Here is a 22,294-nt window from a genome sequence, read left to right on the forward strand (position 1 = left end):
ATTACAATGGAACAGATCTTATAAACACAGTCCAGAACAATTGTGGTAAAACTGGATAGACTCACATGGGAATAAGTATCCACGATAAGCAGCAAGTCCTTAGGTATCCAGGATTCCACGGGTTAACTGTGCCTCCGCCTGTAGATGGACAAGTGTAACAGAGGAAGAAAAAACGGAGCACTAGGTTCAAACTGGCATTGCCAGAAAAAAGTGCAAGGATGCGTTCCCAAAATAAAAAGCTTGTTTAATGAATCAAAAACCACAGACACACGCCAACGCGTTTCGGACTACTGCTAGTCCTTTATCTAGTCCTTCACCTTGATAAAGGATTAGCAGTAGTCCGAAACGCGTTGGTGTGTGTCTGTGGTTTTTGATTCATTAAACAAGCTTTTTATTTTGGGAACGCATCCTTGCACTTTTTTCTGGCAATGCCAGTTTGGACCTAGTGCTCCGTTTTTTCTTCCTCTGTTACACTTGTCCAAAATTTCTTCACAATACATTTAAATAAATACACCCCCTTCCCCCCCCTCAACACATACAGTACTGTAATGTGCAAAATAACTATTATCTAGATGTGGATAATAGCTAATTTGCCTATTATTAAATAAAACATTAGCCAGCCAGCATAAAGTAAATAAATCATTCTACTTACCCCTGCCATCATGAAGGGCGTCCTCATCAGTATACTGCAGGCCCATGTCCTCTGATGCCAGCAAGAGTACAATACAAAATAAAATCTAATAGCCCCTAACCCCTTAATCACCTTAAGAGGTTAACCCACCCTCCCTCGCTACCCACCTGGGAGGCCTAACCAGCCACCCCGGAACCACTATACCCACCCTGTACCCATTGATTGGCATAGTGGTACATCATACCCATATAATGTGGGCATGATAAGCCACTATTGCAGTCAATGGTCACCCTAATAAAAAGCATAAAGGGCAATAATGCACAATAGTAAAAGATATACACAAGCACCTAAACACCCCAATTCAAGAAATAAAAGCACTAACCAATCAATTCAATAAATAAATCACTAACCAACAAAACACATAATTAATTTTAAAACACTAGCCAAAACAATTAATTTAAACCAGTAGCCAACAAATCAATTAATTATTAAAACCACTAGCCAACACATCAATTAAAACCAGTAACCAACTAAAGAAATAATGAATTAAAACCGCTAAACAATCTGAAAATGAAATAAAAACAAGCCATCCAAATTATAAACAATTTAAGCCAAATAATAAACAGAAAAAACAACAATCAATAGAAATAAAGCATTTGCCAAAAAAATGCATTGGCTGTCAATGTATTTATCTGTACCTAAACAGGCACAGATTAATACATTTTCAGTCAATGGGCAATGAAAAACATAAAAAAAATACAATAAAAAAACCTGTAAAAATACAATTACATGCATTCAATATTTTTCTTATCTTTAGAAGCATTGGCCCTCCGAATCCCGGCGTTTCAGGACGCTTTTGTACCGCGATGTCAAAGTCAATCCAACGCCATCCACCTTGAAGATCCGGAACAGGTAACACAATTCTTCTTTCTTTTATCTTCTATCACCTTATTCTATCTTCTTCTGTCATTATTTCTTTATTTTCTTTAATGTTCTATCTTCTTTCTTCATCTGTCAATCCAACCTAATAGTAAGTCCTAACGGATGTTGTCTCGTCGTCTTCTTCCTTGTAACTGAGGCGTCCAGGCCTGATTGGACGCTGTATAATGTGCCCGCCTCTTTTTTGTTTTTTTTTAAGGATGTGACATCATCTCCAAGGTAGGTACAGCACATCCTTAAAACCACATGGCTATATCACATGGTATTAAAGCCAATATGATTGAAGACATTCCTATTGGTTGCTGTAGGCCAGAGGAGAAAAAGAAAAACGAAGCACTACATCCAATGCTAGTAGGCCAGCAAAAACAGGAGTGCGTTCCCACGATAAAAAATAAGGCTATTTTAATGGATCATAGCAGCAAACCATACACCAACGCGTTTCGGACTAGAAAGCCCTTTATCACCTTCACCTTGATAAAGGGCTTTCTAGTCCGAAACGCATTGGTGTATGGTTTGCTGCTATGATCCATTAAAATAGCCTTATTTTTTATCGTGGGAACGCACTCCTGTTGTTTTTGCTGGCCTACTAGCATTGGATGTAGTGCTTCGTTTTTTTCTTTCTCCTCTGGCTTATTCAACTTTACAGACGGATGCACACCTATACCCCTGGATCATTGAACTCAAGGACTCACCCCTAATTGGAGACATACATCTCATGTGAGTTTATTCCTTTGCCCCATATTCCATCACCTGGATGCTGATTCATTATTATTTATTGTTCCCTTTAAATTGGATGTTATACTAGTACTAGTCACCGGCAGGTGGTTAATATATTATCCTTACTGCATTGCTACGTGGGATTTTAACACACCAGTCATACATCGTTTTGGGACAATTATTCTTCAGCACAATCATTATTCATTGGAGGGGTATCCATATAAGACTTTACCATTCTATCATTTAACAATGCTGTTTTCTCTGTTTTAGAGCACCATACAACAATTGTTCAACCATTGGTTGCTGTACCATGTGATACTGTAGGTTACATTAGTCCAAAAGTTCATTTTGAACTTAGGTTACATTAGTTCAACAGGATGTGACATCAATCCCATTGGCTGTAATACCATGTGATATAGCTAGGTGGTTTTAAGGATGTGACGTACCTCCCTTGGAGATGACGTCACATCCTTTAAAAAAAAAACTTTAAAAAAACAGGCAGTCATGATATAGCGTCCAATCAGATTGGAGCTGTACCACCTGACCTGAAAATGTGATGTCACAGGCACTATATAAGGCCTGGATGCCTCATTTAACAGGAAGATGACGAGACAACATCCATTGGATCATATCATGGGGTTGGATTGACAGATGAAGAAAGAAGATAGAACATTAAAGAAAATAAAGAAATAATGACAGAAGAAGATAGAAGAAGGTGATAGAAATAAAAGAAGAATTTTGTTACCTGTTCCGGATCTTCAAGGTGGATGGCGTTGGATTGACTTTGATGACGTTGCGGTACAAGAGCTTCCTGAAACGCTGGGATTCGGAGGTTCAACACTTCTAAAGGTAAGAAAAATATTGAATGTATTTAATTATATTTTTACAGGTTTTTTTTATTGTATTTTTTTATTTTTATGTTTTTCATTGCCCATTGACTGATAATGTATTAATCTGTGCCTGTTAAGGTACAGATAAATACAGTGACAGCCAATGCATTTTGCGGCAAATGCTTTTTTTCTATTGATTGTTGTTTTTTCATTTTCTGTTTATTGTTTGGCTTACATTTTTGTAATTTGGATGGCTTGTTTTTATTTTATTTTCCGATTATTTAGCGTTTTTAATTAATTATGTCTTTTATTGGCTACTGTTTTTAATTGATGTGTTGACTAGTGGTTTTATTAATTAATTGATTTGTTGGCTAGTGGTTTAAATTCATTCATTGTTTTGTTCGCTAGTGTGTAAAATTAATTAATTGTTTTGTTGGTTGGTGCTTTTATTTATTGAATTGATTGGTTGGCTAGTGCTTTAATTTATTGAATTGGTAGGCTAGTGCTTTTATTTAATTGGTTGGCTAGTGCTTTTATTTATTTCTTGAATTGGGGTGTTTAGGTGCTTATGTATATCTTTTATTATTGTGTATTTTTGCCCTTCATTCTTTTTTATCAGGGTGACCATTGACTGCTATAGAGGCTTATCATGCCCATATTATATGGGTATGATTGTATTGTATGTCTTTATTTATATAGCGCCATTAATGTACATAGCGCTTCACAGTAGTAATACATGTGGTAATCAAATAAATAATAGATAATATAAATAACAGATCATGGGAATAAGTGCTTCAGACATAAAAGTAACATTAAGGAAGATGAGTCCCTGCTCCGAGGAGCTTACAGTCTAATTGGTAGGTAGGGAGAACGTACAGACAGTAGGAGGGAGTTCTGGTAAGTGCGTCTGCAGGGGACCAAACTTTATGTATCATGTGTTCAGAATATCCACAGTGCTATTCATATGCTTCTTTAAGCAAGTGCGTCTTAAGGTGGGTCTTAAAGGTGGATAGAGAGGGTGCTAGTCGGGTACTGAGGGGAAGGGCATTCCAGAGGTGTGGGGCAGTCAGTGAAAAAGGTTTAAGGCGGGAGAGGGCTTTAGATATAAAGGGGGTAAAAAGAAGACATCCTTGAGAAGAACGCAAGTCTGGATGGTGCATAACGAGAAATTAGGGCTGAGATGTAATGAGGGGCAGAAGAGTGTAAAGCTTTAAAAGTGAAAAGAAGAATGGAGTATGATGTACCACTATGCCAATCAATGGGTACAGGGTGGGTATAGTGGTCCCGGGGTGGCTAGTTATGCCTCCCGGGTGGGTAACGGGGGAGGGTGGGTTAATCCCTAATTACTATAGCGTTATTAACCGCTAAGGTGATTAAGGGGTTAGGGGCCATTAGATTTTATTTTGTATTGTATTCTTGCTGGTATCGGAGGACATGGACCTGCAGTATACTGATGATGACACCCTTCATAATGGCAGGGGTAAGTAGAAAGGTTTATTTACTTTATTTATGCTGGCTGTCGAATGTTTTATTTAATAATGGGCAAATTAGCTATTATCCATATGTGTATAACAGTTATATTGCCCATTACAATACCGTATGTGTTGGGGAGGGGGGGGGGGGGGAACGGGGGTGTATTTATTTAAATGTACTGTAAAAACAAATATGGATACAGGATTGGTACCGCAGGTGAGCGGGGACCCATGGGGACCACCCAAGGGCCCACGGACACCCGCAGGGACCGCCCGAGGGCCCCCAGACACCCATGGGGATCCCCGGTCACCCGCAGGGATCACCTGAGCACCCCCGGATACCACCCGAGGGCCCACAAACACCCGCAGGGACCACCTAAGACCTTCCAGACACCCACAGGGACCACCCGAGGGCCCACAGACACCCATGGGGACCACCTGAGGACCCCCAGACACCCACAGTCTCTGGTATCCATCATGTGGGGGTAGAGGTGGGTATTAGTGTTGTTGTGTTTTTAATGTTTATTCTGGGCAGCAGCTGTTTTAATAATTAATATTCATTTTATTACTAGTGTAGATGAGCAGGGGGTCTCTGGAGCAGAACCACTTTGATGAGAGGTCCGGGGACCCCCTGGTTCCCGAGATACCAGCACCCCATAACGGGGTCTGTATCTACTATGCATTTAAATATCCCATGTCACGTGACCGTGGGAATAAAATGCATGGGAGATACCAGAACACTATAACGGGCCTGTATCCCGGGAAGCAGGGGGTCCCCGGACCTCAAATCAACGAGGTCCTGCTCCGGAGACCCCCTGCTACAATACTGATACAATACAATGTATTACATTTTATATTCAAACATTTTGATCTCTGGCGAGATTTGCGCAGGGAGAGGCGACTCTCTCCAGCAGAAAGAAATCGCCGGGTGAGCCCTTTTCAGAGGAGCGATCATCACGTTGCCGGCTACTGGCCAGTTTTGCAAATGTTGCTATCACAGGTATTTTGGTCTTTCTGCATACCGTGATAGCAACGCTGTCAAAACTGGCAATTTAAACAGCCCAGCGATTTATTTTTTTGGCGCTTAGTGCATAGGCCCCAAAGACTGTTTCCATTTGCATGCCCAACCCCAAAATCGGAATATTTATACATTACAATATTTATCTTATAAAGCACTGACAGTGTGTGCAGTGCTGCACACAGCATTTTGCCGTCACAATGGCATCCTGCCCCAAAGAGCTTACACTTTTAAACATGTCAATGCCACTGGTTAATTTTAGTACTTGGAAGGAGTGAACCTTATATACCATTCATCACTGGCTGTTGGTGACTTGTTAAGACATGGCATTTTTGTAAACCAGGATCCATCCTCACATTTTGTGTTGTTGTAAAAGATTAAAACTGATGGAATTTATACTTTATTTCTTCCTTTTCAGATTCTTTTTGTTTTTCAATCCCCACTGAATCCTGGAAATCAAGGTAAAGTCCTTCCCTTTCTCTGTAAACAAACAATAGAATTTGGGCTGTGATGACGTGATCGTTAGTTGTAAGCTCTTTCAGCAAACAACAAAGCATGGGCTGTGTTACGTTAGCTTCCAATTACGTGACATTAAGTATGCCTTGGTATTACTCACATCCAAACCCTAAAATAGGTCATAAACTCAAGTTAAAAGAGAGAAGAAAGCAGAGGAAAATCATGCTGGAAATAAGTCTGTTAAATCATAACTGTGGCGTTACACCCATGAAGACCCTGTAAAGCCCTATTTTAGAGTCTGGATGTGAGTAATGCCAAGTTTATGTATGACCTAAGTAACATAACGTTAAGTCCACGCGGTAACCTTAACGGACTTTAGTGGATATGCAATGTTAGGGGAAATGGCTCTTTTGCATCATATCACTAACGGCTGACGCAATCTTCTTCCCGGGAGAAAACATGACTTAACATTACATTATTAGCCTGTAAAGAGATGCAGAAAGGCAGAATGTGACGTTAACTTAACGACAACGACGTCCCTTAACGGAGCTTTGTGGATCTGACCCTAAATCTTCATTAGGGAAGTAGAAGGTAAAATAAATGAAAAAATTGTACAGGGGCAATTTCTTTATAGAATATGCTGAGAATCCACATCCCTGTGCTGGAGAACATTTTCATTGAATTACTTTGAATGGAGGTGATCTTCTCTAGCACAGGGAAGCATATTAAATAGGGGCCAGATAGATACGGCTCTAAATGTATCAGATCTGAAAGCTTTTTGGGGTTCAAATGAATTGCAACGGTATTTTTATAAGTACTGTCTAACCTGCAATCCTCAGGTTTTTCTATTTAAAAAGTTTTTTAAAAGCATCCATGCAAATGTAGCAGCCCTTACTGCCTCCAGCACCGGGGGGAAAGCGTGACTGCATGGACACCCTGCAGCCACGACAGCCTTTTGCTTTTTCAGCCATGCCTCCTTAGATACTGATTCGTGCTACATCTGTATAATCACAAAAACAACATTAATGTTTTAATGAATAGGGTACATTTACTACACTCTTTCCCAGTATTTATGGGTATGTGAAGGAGTCCAATTAGCACAAAGGCCCAACTTAGGATGCCTTTAAAGGAGCAGATGCTCCCCAAAAAATATTTGCTCCCCCCACAGGTGGGGAACTGACCAACGTTAATTTCAGCTCCAGGGACCCCCTGCTTCCCGAGATACTTACCTCCATGGTGGATGCAGGTAGCAGCTCAGGAAGTTTAATTATCCCGGTCATGCGGGCCAATAGGAAGCCGCAAGGGGTGACATCACGACATCCTATTCGCCCGTGTGACGTGGGACATTAAACCCGACATTTCGTTAGCCCCACACAGACCAGCCGGAGCTGCTATCGGCACCCCCTATGACGGTAAATATTTCAGGAAGCAGGGGGTCCTCGGAGTTGGAAATAACGTGAATCAGCTCCGGAGTCCACCTGCTTCAAATCTATTTAAAAAAAAGAGGAATAAAGAGGAAAGCAGGAGTGCTGCCTTAAGTGCTACTTTTAAGTACTCACCCCTCATGATAAAAAGTGGATTCCATGCTCCTTTAAATGTGGTTAGTGAACTTGATGAACGCACTACTAACTTAGCCACCTAACAGCTAGAGGGCGCTGACTCAAGACAAAACAGAGAGCTTGCAAGTAAGTTATAAAAAAACGTGCCCCGCAAAAACATTTGCCTGGTATGCAGAAAGAAATGTATGAACAATTATCCACAATGTTTCTTTACCTGGTCAATGTCTTTTTTTTATATTAAAATTCTTTCAAGAAGCAATCTAAACAACCATTACACTGTTTTGGTATCACATGGGCAAATTAACCCTTTTTTTCACACTTGCAAAATATTGCTAGAGAAACTGAAGCAATTTTTAGACTGAAATATTTCCGAGTATTGGGGTGCTCACTGCCTCACGCTGCAATCGTTATGTTTTCTTGTCTAGAGATGGGGCAACATTTGATCAAGCATGGAGATGGAGTAAAGGACATAGCTTTCCAGGTGGAAGATTGTGACTTCTTATTCCAGGTACTTTTTGTCCAAAACCGATAACATCTAAATATGTAACCTGGGGAGTAAGAAACATAGCTGTAATGTGAGACACACGAACTGCGGTTACACTTTAATGTAAGAACAAACATGACGACGCTTTGAAAGACGGGTTTGTTTAATTAAATGATAAAAAAAAAAAAGGCTGTTTGCTAAAGCGCGAGCAAAGTGCTGAGCACCGTGACATCACAGGCCAAGTCAAATAAGCTAATGGAATGAAGAGGAGGAGGTAAGGGCACGGAAGGGAGGAGAAAAAGGTGAGAGCTTAAAGGTACAAATTCATGCCGCAGAGTAACTCCCACTCCTGGCAGAGGCCAAGTCAGGAAATACTAGCTAACTTATGTAAAATGCTTGGGAAGGTACCATCAGGACAACTTTGTGCAATTTTCGCTTTTGTGCTGGTTGCTCAATAGCAAAAGATGTGTCATTAATCCTTCTACTGTGTTAGAACAACCTTATTATGCTATCTATAGGAAATCTGACTTTTATTCTGTATTGCTTCAGATACAAATATGCGTATACTGTTAAGTCTTTTTAACATGCTTAGACCGTGAGATCAAATGATTATTGCGTTAATGCGTAATAATGGTGAACTGAAAAAAATGATGCTAAATATTTGTAAGTATATTCTACATAAAAAGTAGGAGCAACAGATTCTTTACATGGCAAAAGGGTATTTATCAATGTTTTGCTCAATGCTAAAGATAGACCAGTCTAACCCTGCTTTGTTTTACATTGAAACTATTTGATATTGTCAGAGTTCAAAACTAAAATATGAATAAATACCTTAAGGGGTCTAGTTAATGTCATGTTTAATGGTTTGAAAGCCTGTAACTTTAATTTCAAAATAGGAATTTGAAGACTGTATGGGACAAAAGTGATAGCCCTAGTACATGAGAGGCCAACTCCAGTCCTCAAGGGCCACCACCAGATAAGGTTTTAAGGATATCCCTGCTTCAGCACCGGTGGCTCTGTCAACAACTGAGCCACTGATTGAGCCACCTGTGCTGAAGCAGGAATATCCTTAAAACCTGACCTGGAGTTGGCCACTCCTGCCCTCTTGGATTCAGTTATGATCATTAGTGTCTCCTCTGTTTTACAATGTGTTGCTGGCCTCTCCAGCTCTGAAGTGGTTAAAAAACACAACACATTTTTAAGAAAAATGTATCAGTTTTCTACTCTATTATTGATTTTAAAGACTTTTAAATCAGCGCAAGACAATTAAAGATGAAGAGATCACCACAACTTTTCTCCCAAACCTCCTTGTTTTGTCCCCCACTAGTCCTACAGCCTGCAGTCCTACTAATGTACCTGCTTTCTCTTCTATTGCCAGGAAGCCAAAGAACGTGGCGCTCTGATTGTTAAAGAGCCTTGGACAGAAGAGGATGGTGGCGGTAGGGTGAAATATGCTGTCCTACAGACTGTAAGTTTTAACTCTCACTTTAAAGGGGATAGGGTTAATTGAGTTATCAGTTTCTTTTATGACACTGAAGATTACTAAAAGCTGCTGCTTGTTCCCCTTATTCCCTCTGGCACTGTTTTGTCCAGTGATTAAACTCTCTTGCTTTGATCTCCAGCTTTTCTCTGATCGGGCTGGTTTTCTCTTTTGACAGCAGTGGGGAGGGGGAACTTCATTTCACTTCCTGGGGTTTTCGCCTGCAGCAAATTCTTTCTAGGAGTAATGATAGAACTGGTAGCTGTTGTTAGATATGCCACTACCTAACTTTTGTCTTTTTAGTATGGCGATACTACGCATACTCTGATTGAATACCTGGGGCCATATCGGGGGAACTTCCTGCCAAGTTTTAAAGAGCCACTGTTCACAAATCCTCTGTTGCCTACACTGTGAGTGCAAAGATGAAACAAAATGACCCTGTAGTGAAGTTTGAGATGGAAATTAAAATCCCCAAATAAAAATTGCCATTATTCACATGAACTCAAAAGAGTTGCCAAGAGTATGATGCAATGTTAACACAGTATATAGATGGAACATTTTATGCTGACATATACTGAAAGAGCAATTAAAACAAAGCTTCGAGATATCAAAAGAAACCTGTCTTGGCCAAGAACTTTTAGAATTAGACTCTAGGCATTGTAACTCAAGATCAAAGTTAAGTATGCAGTTTTATTAAATTAGTTCACGTGTTTATATGTATACATGTGCATGAGATTTCTATCTTGTTTTCAACTATCTTCTGGGATGAAGATAAAGAAGTACAAAAAAAGGACAGACTGAATACTAACAAACATGTTTGAAGCAAGACAGTTGATGACTTGCATTTTCTAAACGCTGTGGCTATTATGTAAAAAAAGGAAGCCATTCCAGACGTAAGAAGCCCAGTAAGAAAATGAAAACCACCCAGCTTCTTTATTAAGCCAGGGACCAGTAAACAGAGATCTCAATGCTGCTGTTTTTGTTGAAATGAATAAAATACAGTACTTCGGTAACTGGGTAACTAATCCAAGTCATTTTTGAAAATGAAGGAAAATTAACATTATGTGTGGACTCAAGTGGTCACTACTCTAATTCAGAATACATGTTGAATTTACATAACAGAACAAAACGGCATATACGGTCCAGTTTAATAGGGTGCAACTGTGGAGCTAGACCATAAACCAGGGATGCGCAAACTGAGGGCGCTAGATTTTCTGGGGTGGCGTGGTGCTTACAGAGGCTCACGAGCTCTTCCCGAAGGCATTTAAATTAAATGCCGGGGGAGTGGCGAAGGCCTCTGTAAGGTACCTTACCTTGGCTCAGATGTCTTCCGGCGATGCAGCATCAAATGATGCTGTGAGGTCACATGGTGCTGTGTTGCCATGGCAACATGACGTCACATGACATTGTAACGTCAGAAATGCCAGAGCAGAGGTAAGGAGGGGGTGGGGAGGCGCGGGGAGAGCCAGCAGGGGGGTCGACGCGAGAAAGATTGCGCACCCCCATGCCATAAACAATGCTATTTGCTGGCCAATGTATTTTTGGATAAATTATGAAGGATAGACTACTAGAGGTTTCCTACACATATGTTTTACATTTCAGTAACCATCTTCACACTGATGAGACTGAAAAGGTTGAAACAGATGTCTGTGAGGTTTGCTGACCATGCACTTCTTTAACCCAGGCTGTGCTATAACTGCTGAGTAATACGACAGCCATAAGTTTATAGAGGGTCCATGTTAAAATGGACAAGAAGCAAAAAGTTACACACTGTGAGTGCTCATTTGCATGTCATTACCCAGAATCCCTGGCAGCAATGGAAGCATTGTGTACCATATTGGGAATTGGTAAGGCAGGGTTGTGGACGTGTCCAAGACATGAATGCTCTCATAAGTGTTTTTTTTTTTTTTTTTTTTTTTTTGCTGTAGTTTATCAATAATAAAACTAAATGTTTGGCCACTTATCAAGGTATTTAAAGCAGGTCACTAAAAATAATTATGCTTTACTATCCACAAAAAATGTTTAGTTATATCTTTGGTAGTTTACCATTTTGCCCTTTGTTCCACATATAGGGGCCTATGCAGTAAGCGTTCATAAGCCATTTATCAAGCACTTATCGGCCAAAATGCCTACTGCTATTCAGTAAGTGATGATAAGTGGGTGATAAAACTGAATCGCCCCCAAAAAAATCACTGAGGCAGCGGTGATAAGCCACTTATCGCCGCTTTTCGGCATGTTCATAAACTTGTGCAATTCTAGTAGCAGTGATTAGGCTATGAATGCCTATTGCCGCTCTAGAATAGTGATTTTATCACAAAATCCTCACACCAGAAAAAGTTGGCGTGAAGGTGTTGGAAACCTGCAGAGAAGGGCGAGATGGGACTTAGAAAAAAAATGCCCTTTTCCTGCATAGGATTGATGCCGGGAATCTCTGGAGCTGATATCCATTAATATTAGCACCAGAGACCCCTGGCATGAATCATATGCAATAAAAATGCATTTACGGTAAACTTCATTACCATAGCGCAGCGATGCGCAAACTGGGGGGCGCAAGATTATGTAGGGGGGCGCAGGCTGCGTGCGGGGAAACCTGGGGGCGGGCAGAGCTGTGCACGGGCGGCCAGAAGCTCCGTGCAGAGGCTGCTTCTAGTTCTCAGCTGTCTGCCTGCAGAGGGGGCGGGGCCTTGCTGCGGGGCCTTCCCTGCACACAGATAAGCCCTCCTTCTGTCTGTTACCCGCCCGTTTTCAGCAGCACATGGAGGGACCTGAGCAGGCTTAGTTACTCCCTCCTCCCACCCACTCCTCCTCCCACCCACCAGGTGTGTGTGTGTGTGTGTGTGTGTGTGTGTGTGTGTATACATATATATATACTGTATATGTATATATGTGTGTGTGTGTGTGTGTATATGTATGTATGTGTGTGTAATATATATGTGTGTATGTGTGTGTGTATATATATGTGTGTATGTGTGTGTGTATATATATATGTATATGTGTGTGTGTGTGTGTGTGTGTGTGTGTGTGTGTGTGTATATATAGGGACTGCAGTGTGTGTGTTGGTTGTGATTGAGTGTGTGTTGTGTCTGTGTGTGTGTGTTGTGATTGAGTGTGTGGTGTGTGTGCTGTGCCTGATGGTTGTCTGTCTGTGTGTGTGTGTTGTGATTGAGAGTGTGTGGGTGTTGTGATTGAGTGTTGTGTGTGTTGGTTGTGATTATGTGAGTGTTGGTTATATGTGTTGTGACTGTGTGTGTGTGTGTTGTGATTGAGTGTGTGCTGTGTTGGTTGTGATTGAGTGTGTGTTGTGTGTGTGTGCTGTGCCTGTTGGTTGTCTGTCTGTGTGTGTGTTGTGATTGAGTGTGTGTGTTGGTTGTGATTGAGTGTTGGTTGTGTGTGTTGTGATTGTGTGGGTGTTGTGATTGAATGCAGCGGTGCACAAACTGAGGGGGGGAAGGGATTATTTAGGCGGGGGGTTTGCGGCAAAACCTGGGTGCGCAGGCAAAAAAAGATGTGCGTGCGCGGGCGGCCAAACAGAATAGTGCAGGTGGGGCCACGTGATTCGGAGGTAGGGGGGGAGGAGCACGCCCCAGCGCTGTGATGTCAAACGCCCCTCCTTCCGGTGTCTGCCCTACAATAGCGCTGTGTTCCTGCTCTCCTCCGCTGGCAACCTGCTTCGCTGCGATCCTCTGCAAGTGAAAGGGTCGGCTGCCACTATATCAATCATACTATGAATGTAAGGAAATAATAAAAAAAAAAGTGTAAACACTTCCCCGCTCGGGCTTGCAAAATTATGCAGGACACCCTGTGCTCATGCTTGGAGAGTTGGTGATGTCACCGCTCTCAGCGGTAGCGTGGACGCAGCCTAATTTTGCAAGAGCGAGCTGTTGAAGGATGTAAGTATTTAGGCTGCGCTTATAGTGCCGGCGACGTCGCCCGAAAACAAATGCATTGTCGCCGCCGCGTGCGCTTATAGTAAGCGTGACGTGGCGACGCGATTTTTTTAAGCCGGCAATATTTGATTTTTCAGGGGCTGTCGCCTCATATAACAGCCCCTGAACCAATCAATGGCCTGGTCGCTCACGCCGCCGCAAAGCGAAATACAACTTTCGCTAGTGTCGCCGTCGCGGGCACTATATGCGCGGCCTTAGACATATTTGTATTTACATTGTATACCGTTTAATAAGGTTTTTTTTTTTTTATGTGATTTTGATTACATCAGGCACGGGGGGTCTGAGAAATTTCATGGATAAAAAGGGGGTCTCGGCATAAAAAGTTTGCTCACCCCTGCGAATAGCGGATAGCCTCAGGGACCCCCTACTTCCCGAGATACAGGCCCCGTTATGGGGTGCCGGTATCTCCTATGCATTTAAGTGTCCGCGTCACGTGACCGTGGGAATAAAATGCATAGTAGATACCGGCACCCCATAACGGGGCCTGTATCTCGGGAAGTAGGTGGTCCCCAAGGCTGAAACCAATGCAGTTCAGCTCAGGAGACCCCCTGCTCATCTAAACTATTAACCAAATTAAAATGTATACACATAAATTTCGGGCGAGATTTGCACAGGGAGAGACGGCTCTCTCAGAGCAGCTCTCTCTGCAGCAGATACAACTCACCGGGTAAGACCTTTTCAGAGGGCCGTTAATCAGATCACCGGCTAATCGCCCGTTTTGTGAATTTTGTTATGACAGGTAATCAAGGTTTTCTGAATACCGTGATAGCAACGCTCATAAAAACGGTGATTTAAATGGGCCGGCGATTTTTTTAATGAACCTTTAGTGCATAGGCCCTATAATGGTGAGTGTTTTGGTATATCTAGTTTTCAACATTTAAAAATTCATAACAAAGTAGTTTTTCAAAGTATTGAATGCATAAACTTTGGGCTTATAATATTGTGTCATATATAATACAGCCTTGTAGATAGCCTCTCGCACACTCACCCCAGGGTGAGTGGCTATCTATGCCTGCGAGTCAGCTGCTGAAAGTTAGGCCAGCGAGAAGTTGGGCCCAACTTCTGCTGCCAGTCGCCTCGGTAGGCCTCCCTCCACCGCCAGGTTAGGCCTGAATCCCCGCTCCAGAGGTAAGGCCTGATAGGAGAGGGTCTGAGAGAGATGGGGAAGTGTGTGTGAGGGGGAAGTGTGAAAGAGGGGGGAATGTGTGAGAGAGACATACTGTACTGTATGAATAACAGTAATAATGAAATATCTAACAACTAAAGGTAAGCAGTGGTGGGTTAGTAAAAAATGTTGTGGGCTGGCACATTTTTGTATTTATCTGCAAGACTGATGAGAGAGAGAGAGAGAGAGAGAAAGAGAAAGAGAGAGACTTTACTGCCCTTTTCATGTACTGTAGATAGCTTTATCTGTTTAAGAGAAAATATATTCTGACAACATATTTTTGAACGGACTGTAGAAAAGACCACAAATGTGACTTCATAAAGATGAAGGCGGGTGTGCTATTCAGCCACAGTCAATGCAATTTAGAATCATAGTTAGGTATTAGCAGTTAATTTCTAAAAGCAGCTGTTTCCTGTTTGTTTTTTTAATCCCTCTTTTTTTCTAACCAAGATGGGAACCGGTGAGTCTGGGGAACGGGGAACAGAGTTAATTTCAGCTCCTGGGAACCTCTGGTTTCCGAAATACCCACCAGTAAAGGTGTGCTGGCTTATGATGGCTTACCTTTTCCTGCATCACATGGCCAATAGGAAGTTGCAATAAAATTCTTTGTGGCTTCCTAGTGGCCCGTGTGACACAGAGGATGTATAAAACAAGAAGTACTGGCACCTTTACCGGTTAGTATCTCAGGGACCAGGGGGTCCACAAAGCTGAAATTAAGACGGTTGGGCTCCAGGAACCCCCTGGGGGTGGGGGGCGTAGCTTTATTACAAATACAATACATGTTGCTAAACTGACTGAAGCTTTACAGTTAACAAATATATCTATCAATGAAAATGAGTCAGTAGCATAAGCAAAAATCTAAATAAAAGAATTACTAATTACGATAGATATATTAGTATCATAAATCAGTGGTATTCATTACACAGCTTATCGGCCACAGTCAGCCACATTATTGCTTTACTTGGGTTAAACAAGACAGGTCAAAAATATACAATGAAATACAGATGTAGCGGGCGTTACTGCATCCGTTGGCGTGGTACAGTAACGCGTTAGCACCACCCTTTCTTTGCATGCAGTTAGTTCGGACACAAGGGTCTGTACGTTGTGTGTGCCTTGCTGCAATGTGCCAGCAGGAGCATTAACATCTGCAGTAAGGTAGCATCCAACTCAATCACACACCTAAATTAGTGTGGCTGTTGCTGCTCTTGACGGACCATCAATAGAAATCAGGATTCCCCCCCAAAAAGTACAAAGTAAAGCTCTACTTACCAAAGTCTTTTGCAGTAATTTCCATATACAGTATTTAGGAACAGTGGAGTGTGCAATGCCCAACACAGACCTTTCATCATGGAACTTTGTCCTTTTTGGGGCAAACCCTATTTTCTATTGATTGTTTACCTACTGTGTTGACCACACATACAGGTTTTTCTTCATTCAGATTTTTGTCCCCATGTTATCCGTGTTAATTGCTCTTGACGGACACGAGACTGATGACTTCATGACATAGTCATGAAATTATGACAATGCTTGCAACTCATAAGTATTTTCCATTCGAGTTAGGCCTTATCAATTTCACATTAAACGGCACTATATATATCTATATACATATATATACATACATATATATATAACCACCACTATTAAGGTTATGGTGGGTAAAAAAAGTGACTAAAACCCTCCACAGTAAAGCATAAAGCAACTGTAAATATTCCTGTATATTCATTTGCATGTCTTAGACAGGTCTGCAACCCTGTCTTTCACCATTATCACCTAGCAAACAGCACTTCCACTGCAGCAAGGGATTCTGGCAAATGACATGCAAATGAGCACACAGTGCCACTTTTTATCTCATGCTCACATGTGTGCTCATTTGCATGTCATTTCCCAGAATCCCTTGCTGCAGTGGAAGTGCTGTTTGCTAGGTGATAATGGTGAAAGACAGGGTTGCAGACCTGTCTAAGACATGCAAATGAATATACAGGAATATTTACAGTTACACATATATATATATATATATATATATATATATATATATATATATATATATATAGATATAACCAAGGTATAAAGTTACTATATGTGACCAAAAAATGTGAATATGTTTATTTTTTATTAGGTTTAACTTGCTTATATTTCACAACTTACTGGTGAGAAGTCATTTCAAGGAATGAGATTTTATTATTCAATTTGAATCATGCAACATTAACACTACACATGAACATTTTAAGGCAAAGCATCTTCATAAAGACTGGTTGTGCAGACATGTGAGGAGTACAATTTAACCACGGGTGTGGTCTCCTTGAGGCCTGTCAACTATTTAAGTACTATCTGTTTCTACAGGCCATCAGGATGCCTCCGTTTCATTGATCACATTGTTGGGAACCAGCCAGATGATGAGATGTTGACAACAGTGGATTGGTAAGTAATATTTTTTTAACGTGTACCCAAGTGGTGATCCCAATATTAACCTTTTCAGTGCGGGAGGTCTGGGAGTGCCACAGAACCTCCAGAATTTCCGGCCCTGTGATTGCTTTAGCAACATAACCGCCACCCCCACCCAGGTGACGGAAATACTGGGGGCTCCAATTCTGTTTCGATCGAGCTGAGGGCTCAGCTGGAGTGGTTAGCCCAATCATACCCTATAAAACAAGTATGTTTGCCATGATGTACCTGGTATGACAATAGGGCCCCAGGCATGCCAGGGGCCCATAACATACCAGATACATCATAAGGGCACTCAAAAGGTTTATTACACAGAGCATTTAAGTAACTCAAAATTTGTAATCTAAGAGAATGATCTCAATATAGAATTCTATAGCTCCACAGGAGTCTATGCATTCCAAAATAATAAAAACTGAAATAATTTAATCAAATATGAGAAAATAGCCTTTTTCAAAAGTACCACTGGTCTATAAAGATATAGTTCCCCGGGATTACCAATTTCAAGCAACTGTATTTTACAGTCATATTACAACTACTAAACATACCTTATATTTGTGCAAAGCAGACAACATGAAGAAATAACATGCAATTTTCCAATGGTAGTAAAAGCTAACTGTTCTAATTTTCATTGCATTGTTCTTAAATTGACATGACATATAACCCACTCAATTAAAATTACAGTTAATAAATCAACCTTTCAAAAGTCTTTAGTTTGTTGTACCAAATGTTAAAGAATAAAAAGTCCAGAAATCATACTTTCTGTTCTATAATGCTCATGTGCTTCCACAGAATCGCCGACCTCCTGAACTTTTATCTCATTATAAGGTTCTAGTTCTGTTCTGGTTTTTCAAGACTTAATTTTCCATAGCAGTGCTGTACTATTGTGACCCAGAAACCAGAATACAATGAGGTCAAAGTTACAATACATGTACTGATTAGAAATCTCATAATGATGTAAGTTGCCAATATTGCCTGCCTTGGCATTATTATTTTTATTATGAAGTATTTGTTTTGTTTCCTCGTTATCAGTGAAACCAAAAGTTAAGACAAGTTGACATTAATGGACCAAATTATGTAAAACCTGAAAGGAGCTGCATCTCATAAATAATAATCATTCTCTGGCCTTTCTGAAACCTTAGGTATCAGAAGTGCCTGCTCTTCCACAGATTCTGGTCCGTGGATGACAAGCAGGTTCACACCGAGTACAGCGCCTTGCGCTCAATTGTGGTGTCCAACTACGAGGAGACAATAAAAATGCCCATAAATGAGCCAGCACCTGGAAAGAAAAAATCCCAGATACAGGTAGAAAAAATGGCTGCACTGTTAGAAAACAACCAAGGGTTTGTCTGTGTTTTATGCACTTTGCTTTATTTTATCGAACAATAAACACACTGTATTAGCAAACAGAACTGCAATGGAGATCCATAGATTGGACGAGAGAGATAATGAAACCACAGAGAATAGTATTTGTTCCCAAAGAAGATGTGTGGTAGAAAGACGTAACATGACTGGTAATATGGCAGGGAGATATACTGTAGTGTCTTCCTAAGTATACTAAGCACAGTCAATGGTAGACACTGCTATGGAAAGCAAAAATGATTTATGTTTTTAAATAATGTACGTACCTGTAATATGTATGTACCTTGCTATGCTTGGAGACTTGTAATACACATATTCCATCAGTTCCCTTTACGACACGGATTAACTTGCGTTATGGTGGTTCTTGGTTGGTGTATGGTGTTCTTATACATATGTACTATTCATATACCTGTGTATTCAATTTCAGTTTGTATATACTTTAATGTATTGTATGCATCACCATTTCAAAATACAAAGATAATAATAATAAGTACAGCTGGACACATTGTAATTAGGAAGCAAACAAGTCCAGATCCTTAAGATGTGCCATTATTGCATTCTCAGCCACAAGGAAGTGATCAGTTCTTATAAACAATTTTTGAAGATTTGGATTAGTTCAATAACAATTTCTGTACTACAGCTTTCTGTATTAAGTGCAATAAATCACGTCACATTAGACAGATGCAAACGTGCTGGATTCTATACAATCAGTAATGTCTGATCCCCATTTCCTCTCATTTTCAGGAATATGTGGACTATTATGGCAGTGCAGGAGTACAACACATTGCTCTTAACACTTCCGACATCATCAAAGCAGTGAGTAAAGCAGACAGATAGGTACAAAGGAATAAAGGCCAGGGGGCGGGGCAAATCCTCCTGTGACTAACGCTTTGATCTCCTCACTGTTTGGCTAAGAGGGTGGTGTGTTTATATGTGCAAGTCTGTGCATGAATACCTGTCTATAGTTTGAGTCACGTCTGTTGTTATATATCTTTTAAGTCTCTTTTTTTGTAATTTGGTAACAAGGAGTTAGATGGAATGTATGGGAGTTATTCATTAAACTGTGATAGTGCCGATCGGGGCACTATTATACAGAAACTTCCATTGCAATCAACAGGAGTTTCTGTGCAATATCGCAGTTTAAGGAACAAGCCCTTGAGTGTGGGCAGTGATATTTACACATGCGAAGTCACAGAGCAAGAATGAACCTGAGGCATTTTCAGTCCCCACATCTCATTAATTACACAATTATCAGGTACTGTAAGTGGTATTTTAGTTTTTAGCAACTTGCAAAGTGTTTTAAGATTGTGCAAGTTAATCATCAGTAATAAAAAAACAAATGACTAAGCACTGACCTGCAGAACATATGTTTGTTTCTGCTTATTTTTAACAGCATCCACTCAATACTCCCAATATATTTCAGTCTATTAGTCTAGTTGAGTAGAGGCTTAAAGGATCAATGATTCAGTGAGCTCTATTCCTTCTGATCAATATTATACAAATTGATCTCGCGTAGAAAACTGACCGTTCAAGAATTGTAATGTGTCTTTTCCTTCAGGTGAAACATCTGAAATCTCGTGGGACTGAGTTTCTTTCTGTCCCAGATACTTACTACGACGATCTGAGAATCAACCTAAAAAATGCAAAGATCAGTGTGAAAGAAGATATTAGCGTACTACAGGTACAGTATACTACAGATCCTAGTATAGTAATCCCAAACATACAGTAGTAGCAAACTGTAAATAAGATAATACTGACAGGCATATTTATGCTAATGAATAATGTACCTTTTACTGCAGGAGCTAAATATCCTGGTTGATTATGATGATAAAGGCTACCTTCTACAGATCTTTACAAAGCCAATACAAGACAGACCTACTCTCTTCCTGGAAGTTATTCAGAGATACAACCATTACGTGAGTCAGTTTTTTTTAACTCTCTTACTATTAAGCAGGATTACAGGATTAAATGGTATATACAATGAAACATTGTCCAAAATCATATTGATACATACAGAGACAATAACTAAAGATAAGGTCCACTGGGGCCACCTGGTATACTTATGTTCCCTACTTACTAGTAAAATCGTAAACTTTAGCACATCAATTATGTTTATTCAGCGCTGTAGCAAAATTACCATATGCTCTTATTGAATATTCTGGTACACAAAGAAAATGCAGTAATACGTTTATATTTGCTTTTAGATACTACATTTCCAGAATGGAGTGCGTTTAACAAATAATATATTGTAGAAAATAAACAGTAACAATCAGGCATATATTCAGTTTTAGTCCTTTCGTTAACCACAGGTGTGAAATCAATGCATTAATCAACAAACTTGTGCAAACATATTTTTAGCTGACAACAGTTACTTCTTATTACTGGTAATATGAATGCTTGCTTGAGTCATTCAAAAGCTTACACAGAAATTACAGCAATAACCATTTAATTCTTTATGTGATAGGGTTTTGGAGCTGGAAACTTTAAGTCTCTGTTTGAAGCCATTGAGAAGGATCAAGATGCCAGGGGGAATCTAACGATTTACACAGAAAATGGAGAAAACCAGGCCTTTAACTGAAAATGTAGCTATGGAAGTGGGGATGGATAATTCAGGAAGCAGTTACTCAGCAGAGGGACATGGCCAAAGGGAAGACGTAATCACATTGGACAGGCTACATTAGGCCGAGGTATTTTAAGTCTCTTCCATTACTGCGCTTACAGAATCAGGTAATTGTTGGGGTCTAAAGTGTCTGTTTAAACAAAGATGAATACTAGGCCTCAAGCTCTAGTTTCAAATCATAAGTGAGACCCAACAGGGAACAGCCTCCAAGCCAACTGCAACCCTGAAGCTATGGTCACTTGGAACAGTCTCCTGCTATCTACCTCAAGAAAGGAGAAAAATAACATATGGCATGTGAAGTGACATAAGGATGTTACTGCTGCTTTCTGTACCAAATGATTAAAGAATGATTTAAAGATACCCAAGGTGCAATTTGTTTTCATCTTTTTTTTTTTTTACCAAAACGGTTCAAATTCCTACACTTACATATTTTCTCCATACTTCGTGAGTGAGAGATGTGTGAAATTATTCACATATATTTTGCATTGGAAGAAAATATCCGCCTCCGGTGAAAAGTTGCAAAAAGTAAATCTTGCGCAAAACAAAAACCAAAAACAGAGTTTACCATTATTTATCTGATTTTGTTAGCGAAAAGATTGGCACATTTTACATTATTCACGTAAAATAATCAAGAAGCAACTTTTGGCTTTCTAACTTTTTGTGCTTTTTCGCAGCCGCACATTCAGATGAATATTTTGTGAGCAGAAAAGGGACATGTCTGCACAGCGGTGGGAATAAGCAGCAATTGACTTCAATCATAGCTTAAAATTTGCAGTCCCCACCTTGTTTCCCCCAACAAAATTGGACTAATAGAATGAGCACAATTTGCTTTGACTTTATATTTTGCAAACAAAATACACAAATTTAAGTTGTTAACTCTATAAATATGTAGAGGTATGGTAACCAGATACTCATGTGATTTCTTTGTGGGTGCAGTGCTGTGATTAGGTCATGTTTAGTTGTCCTGGAACAGGATTGCTCATTTTCTATGTCCCTTTGTAGCTCACAGGATTACTGTTCTCCCTAGTTAAGCTGCATGTTTTCCTCCTGTTCCAGCAGCTAGTTGTCTGTGTAAAACGCAACATTATTGCTACATTTGCCTTCTTACATAGCCCTAGCTGGTTGCCCTGGCAACCTTCCAGTCTTCCGATTTTCTCAGCCTCCGCACGCATCAG

At 40.4% G+C, this 22,294-nt stretch overlaps 1 protein-coding gene across 1 annotated transcript in view; it reads left to right on the forward strand.

Annotated features, from left to right (window-relative positions):
* The window catches only part of LOC142491655 (4-hydroxyphenylpyruvate dioxygenase), a 35,592-nt gene extending 14,113 nt beyond the window's left edge, over positions 1–21,479 (forward strand). Inside the window, exons 5-14 of the mRNA XM_075594532.1 lie at positions 6,026–6,068; positions 8,048–8,130; positions 9,485–9,574; positions 9,890–9,996; positions 17,039–17,116; positions 18,280–18,442; positions 19,244–19,315; positions 20,058–20,180; positions 20,299–20,415; positions 20,964–21,479. Coding sequence (XP_075450647.1) covers positions 6,026–6,068; positions 8,048–8,130; positions 9,485–9,574; positions 9,890–9,996; positions 17,039–17,116; positions 18,280–18,442; positions 19,244–19,315; positions 20,058–20,180; positions 20,299–20,415; positions 20,964–21,077 — 990 coding nt within the window. The 3' untranslated portion in view covers positions 21,078–21,479. The remainder of the gene's footprint in view (positions 1–6,025; positions 6,069–8,047; positions 8,131–9,484; positions 9,575–9,889; positions 9,997–17,038; positions 17,117–18,279; positions 18,443–19,243; positions 19,316–20,057; positions 20,181–20,298; positions 20,416–20,963) is intronic.
* Positions 21,480–22,294: the final 815 nt, after the last annotated feature.

The sequence above is a fragment of the Ascaphus truei genome, chromosome 3 (genome assembly GCF_040206685.1).
Source record: "Ascaphus truei isolate aAscTru1 chromosome 3, aAscTru1.hap1, whole genome shotgun sequence".
NCBI lineage: Eukaryota > Metazoa > Chordata > Amphibia > Anura > Ascaphidae > Ascaphus > Ascaphus truei.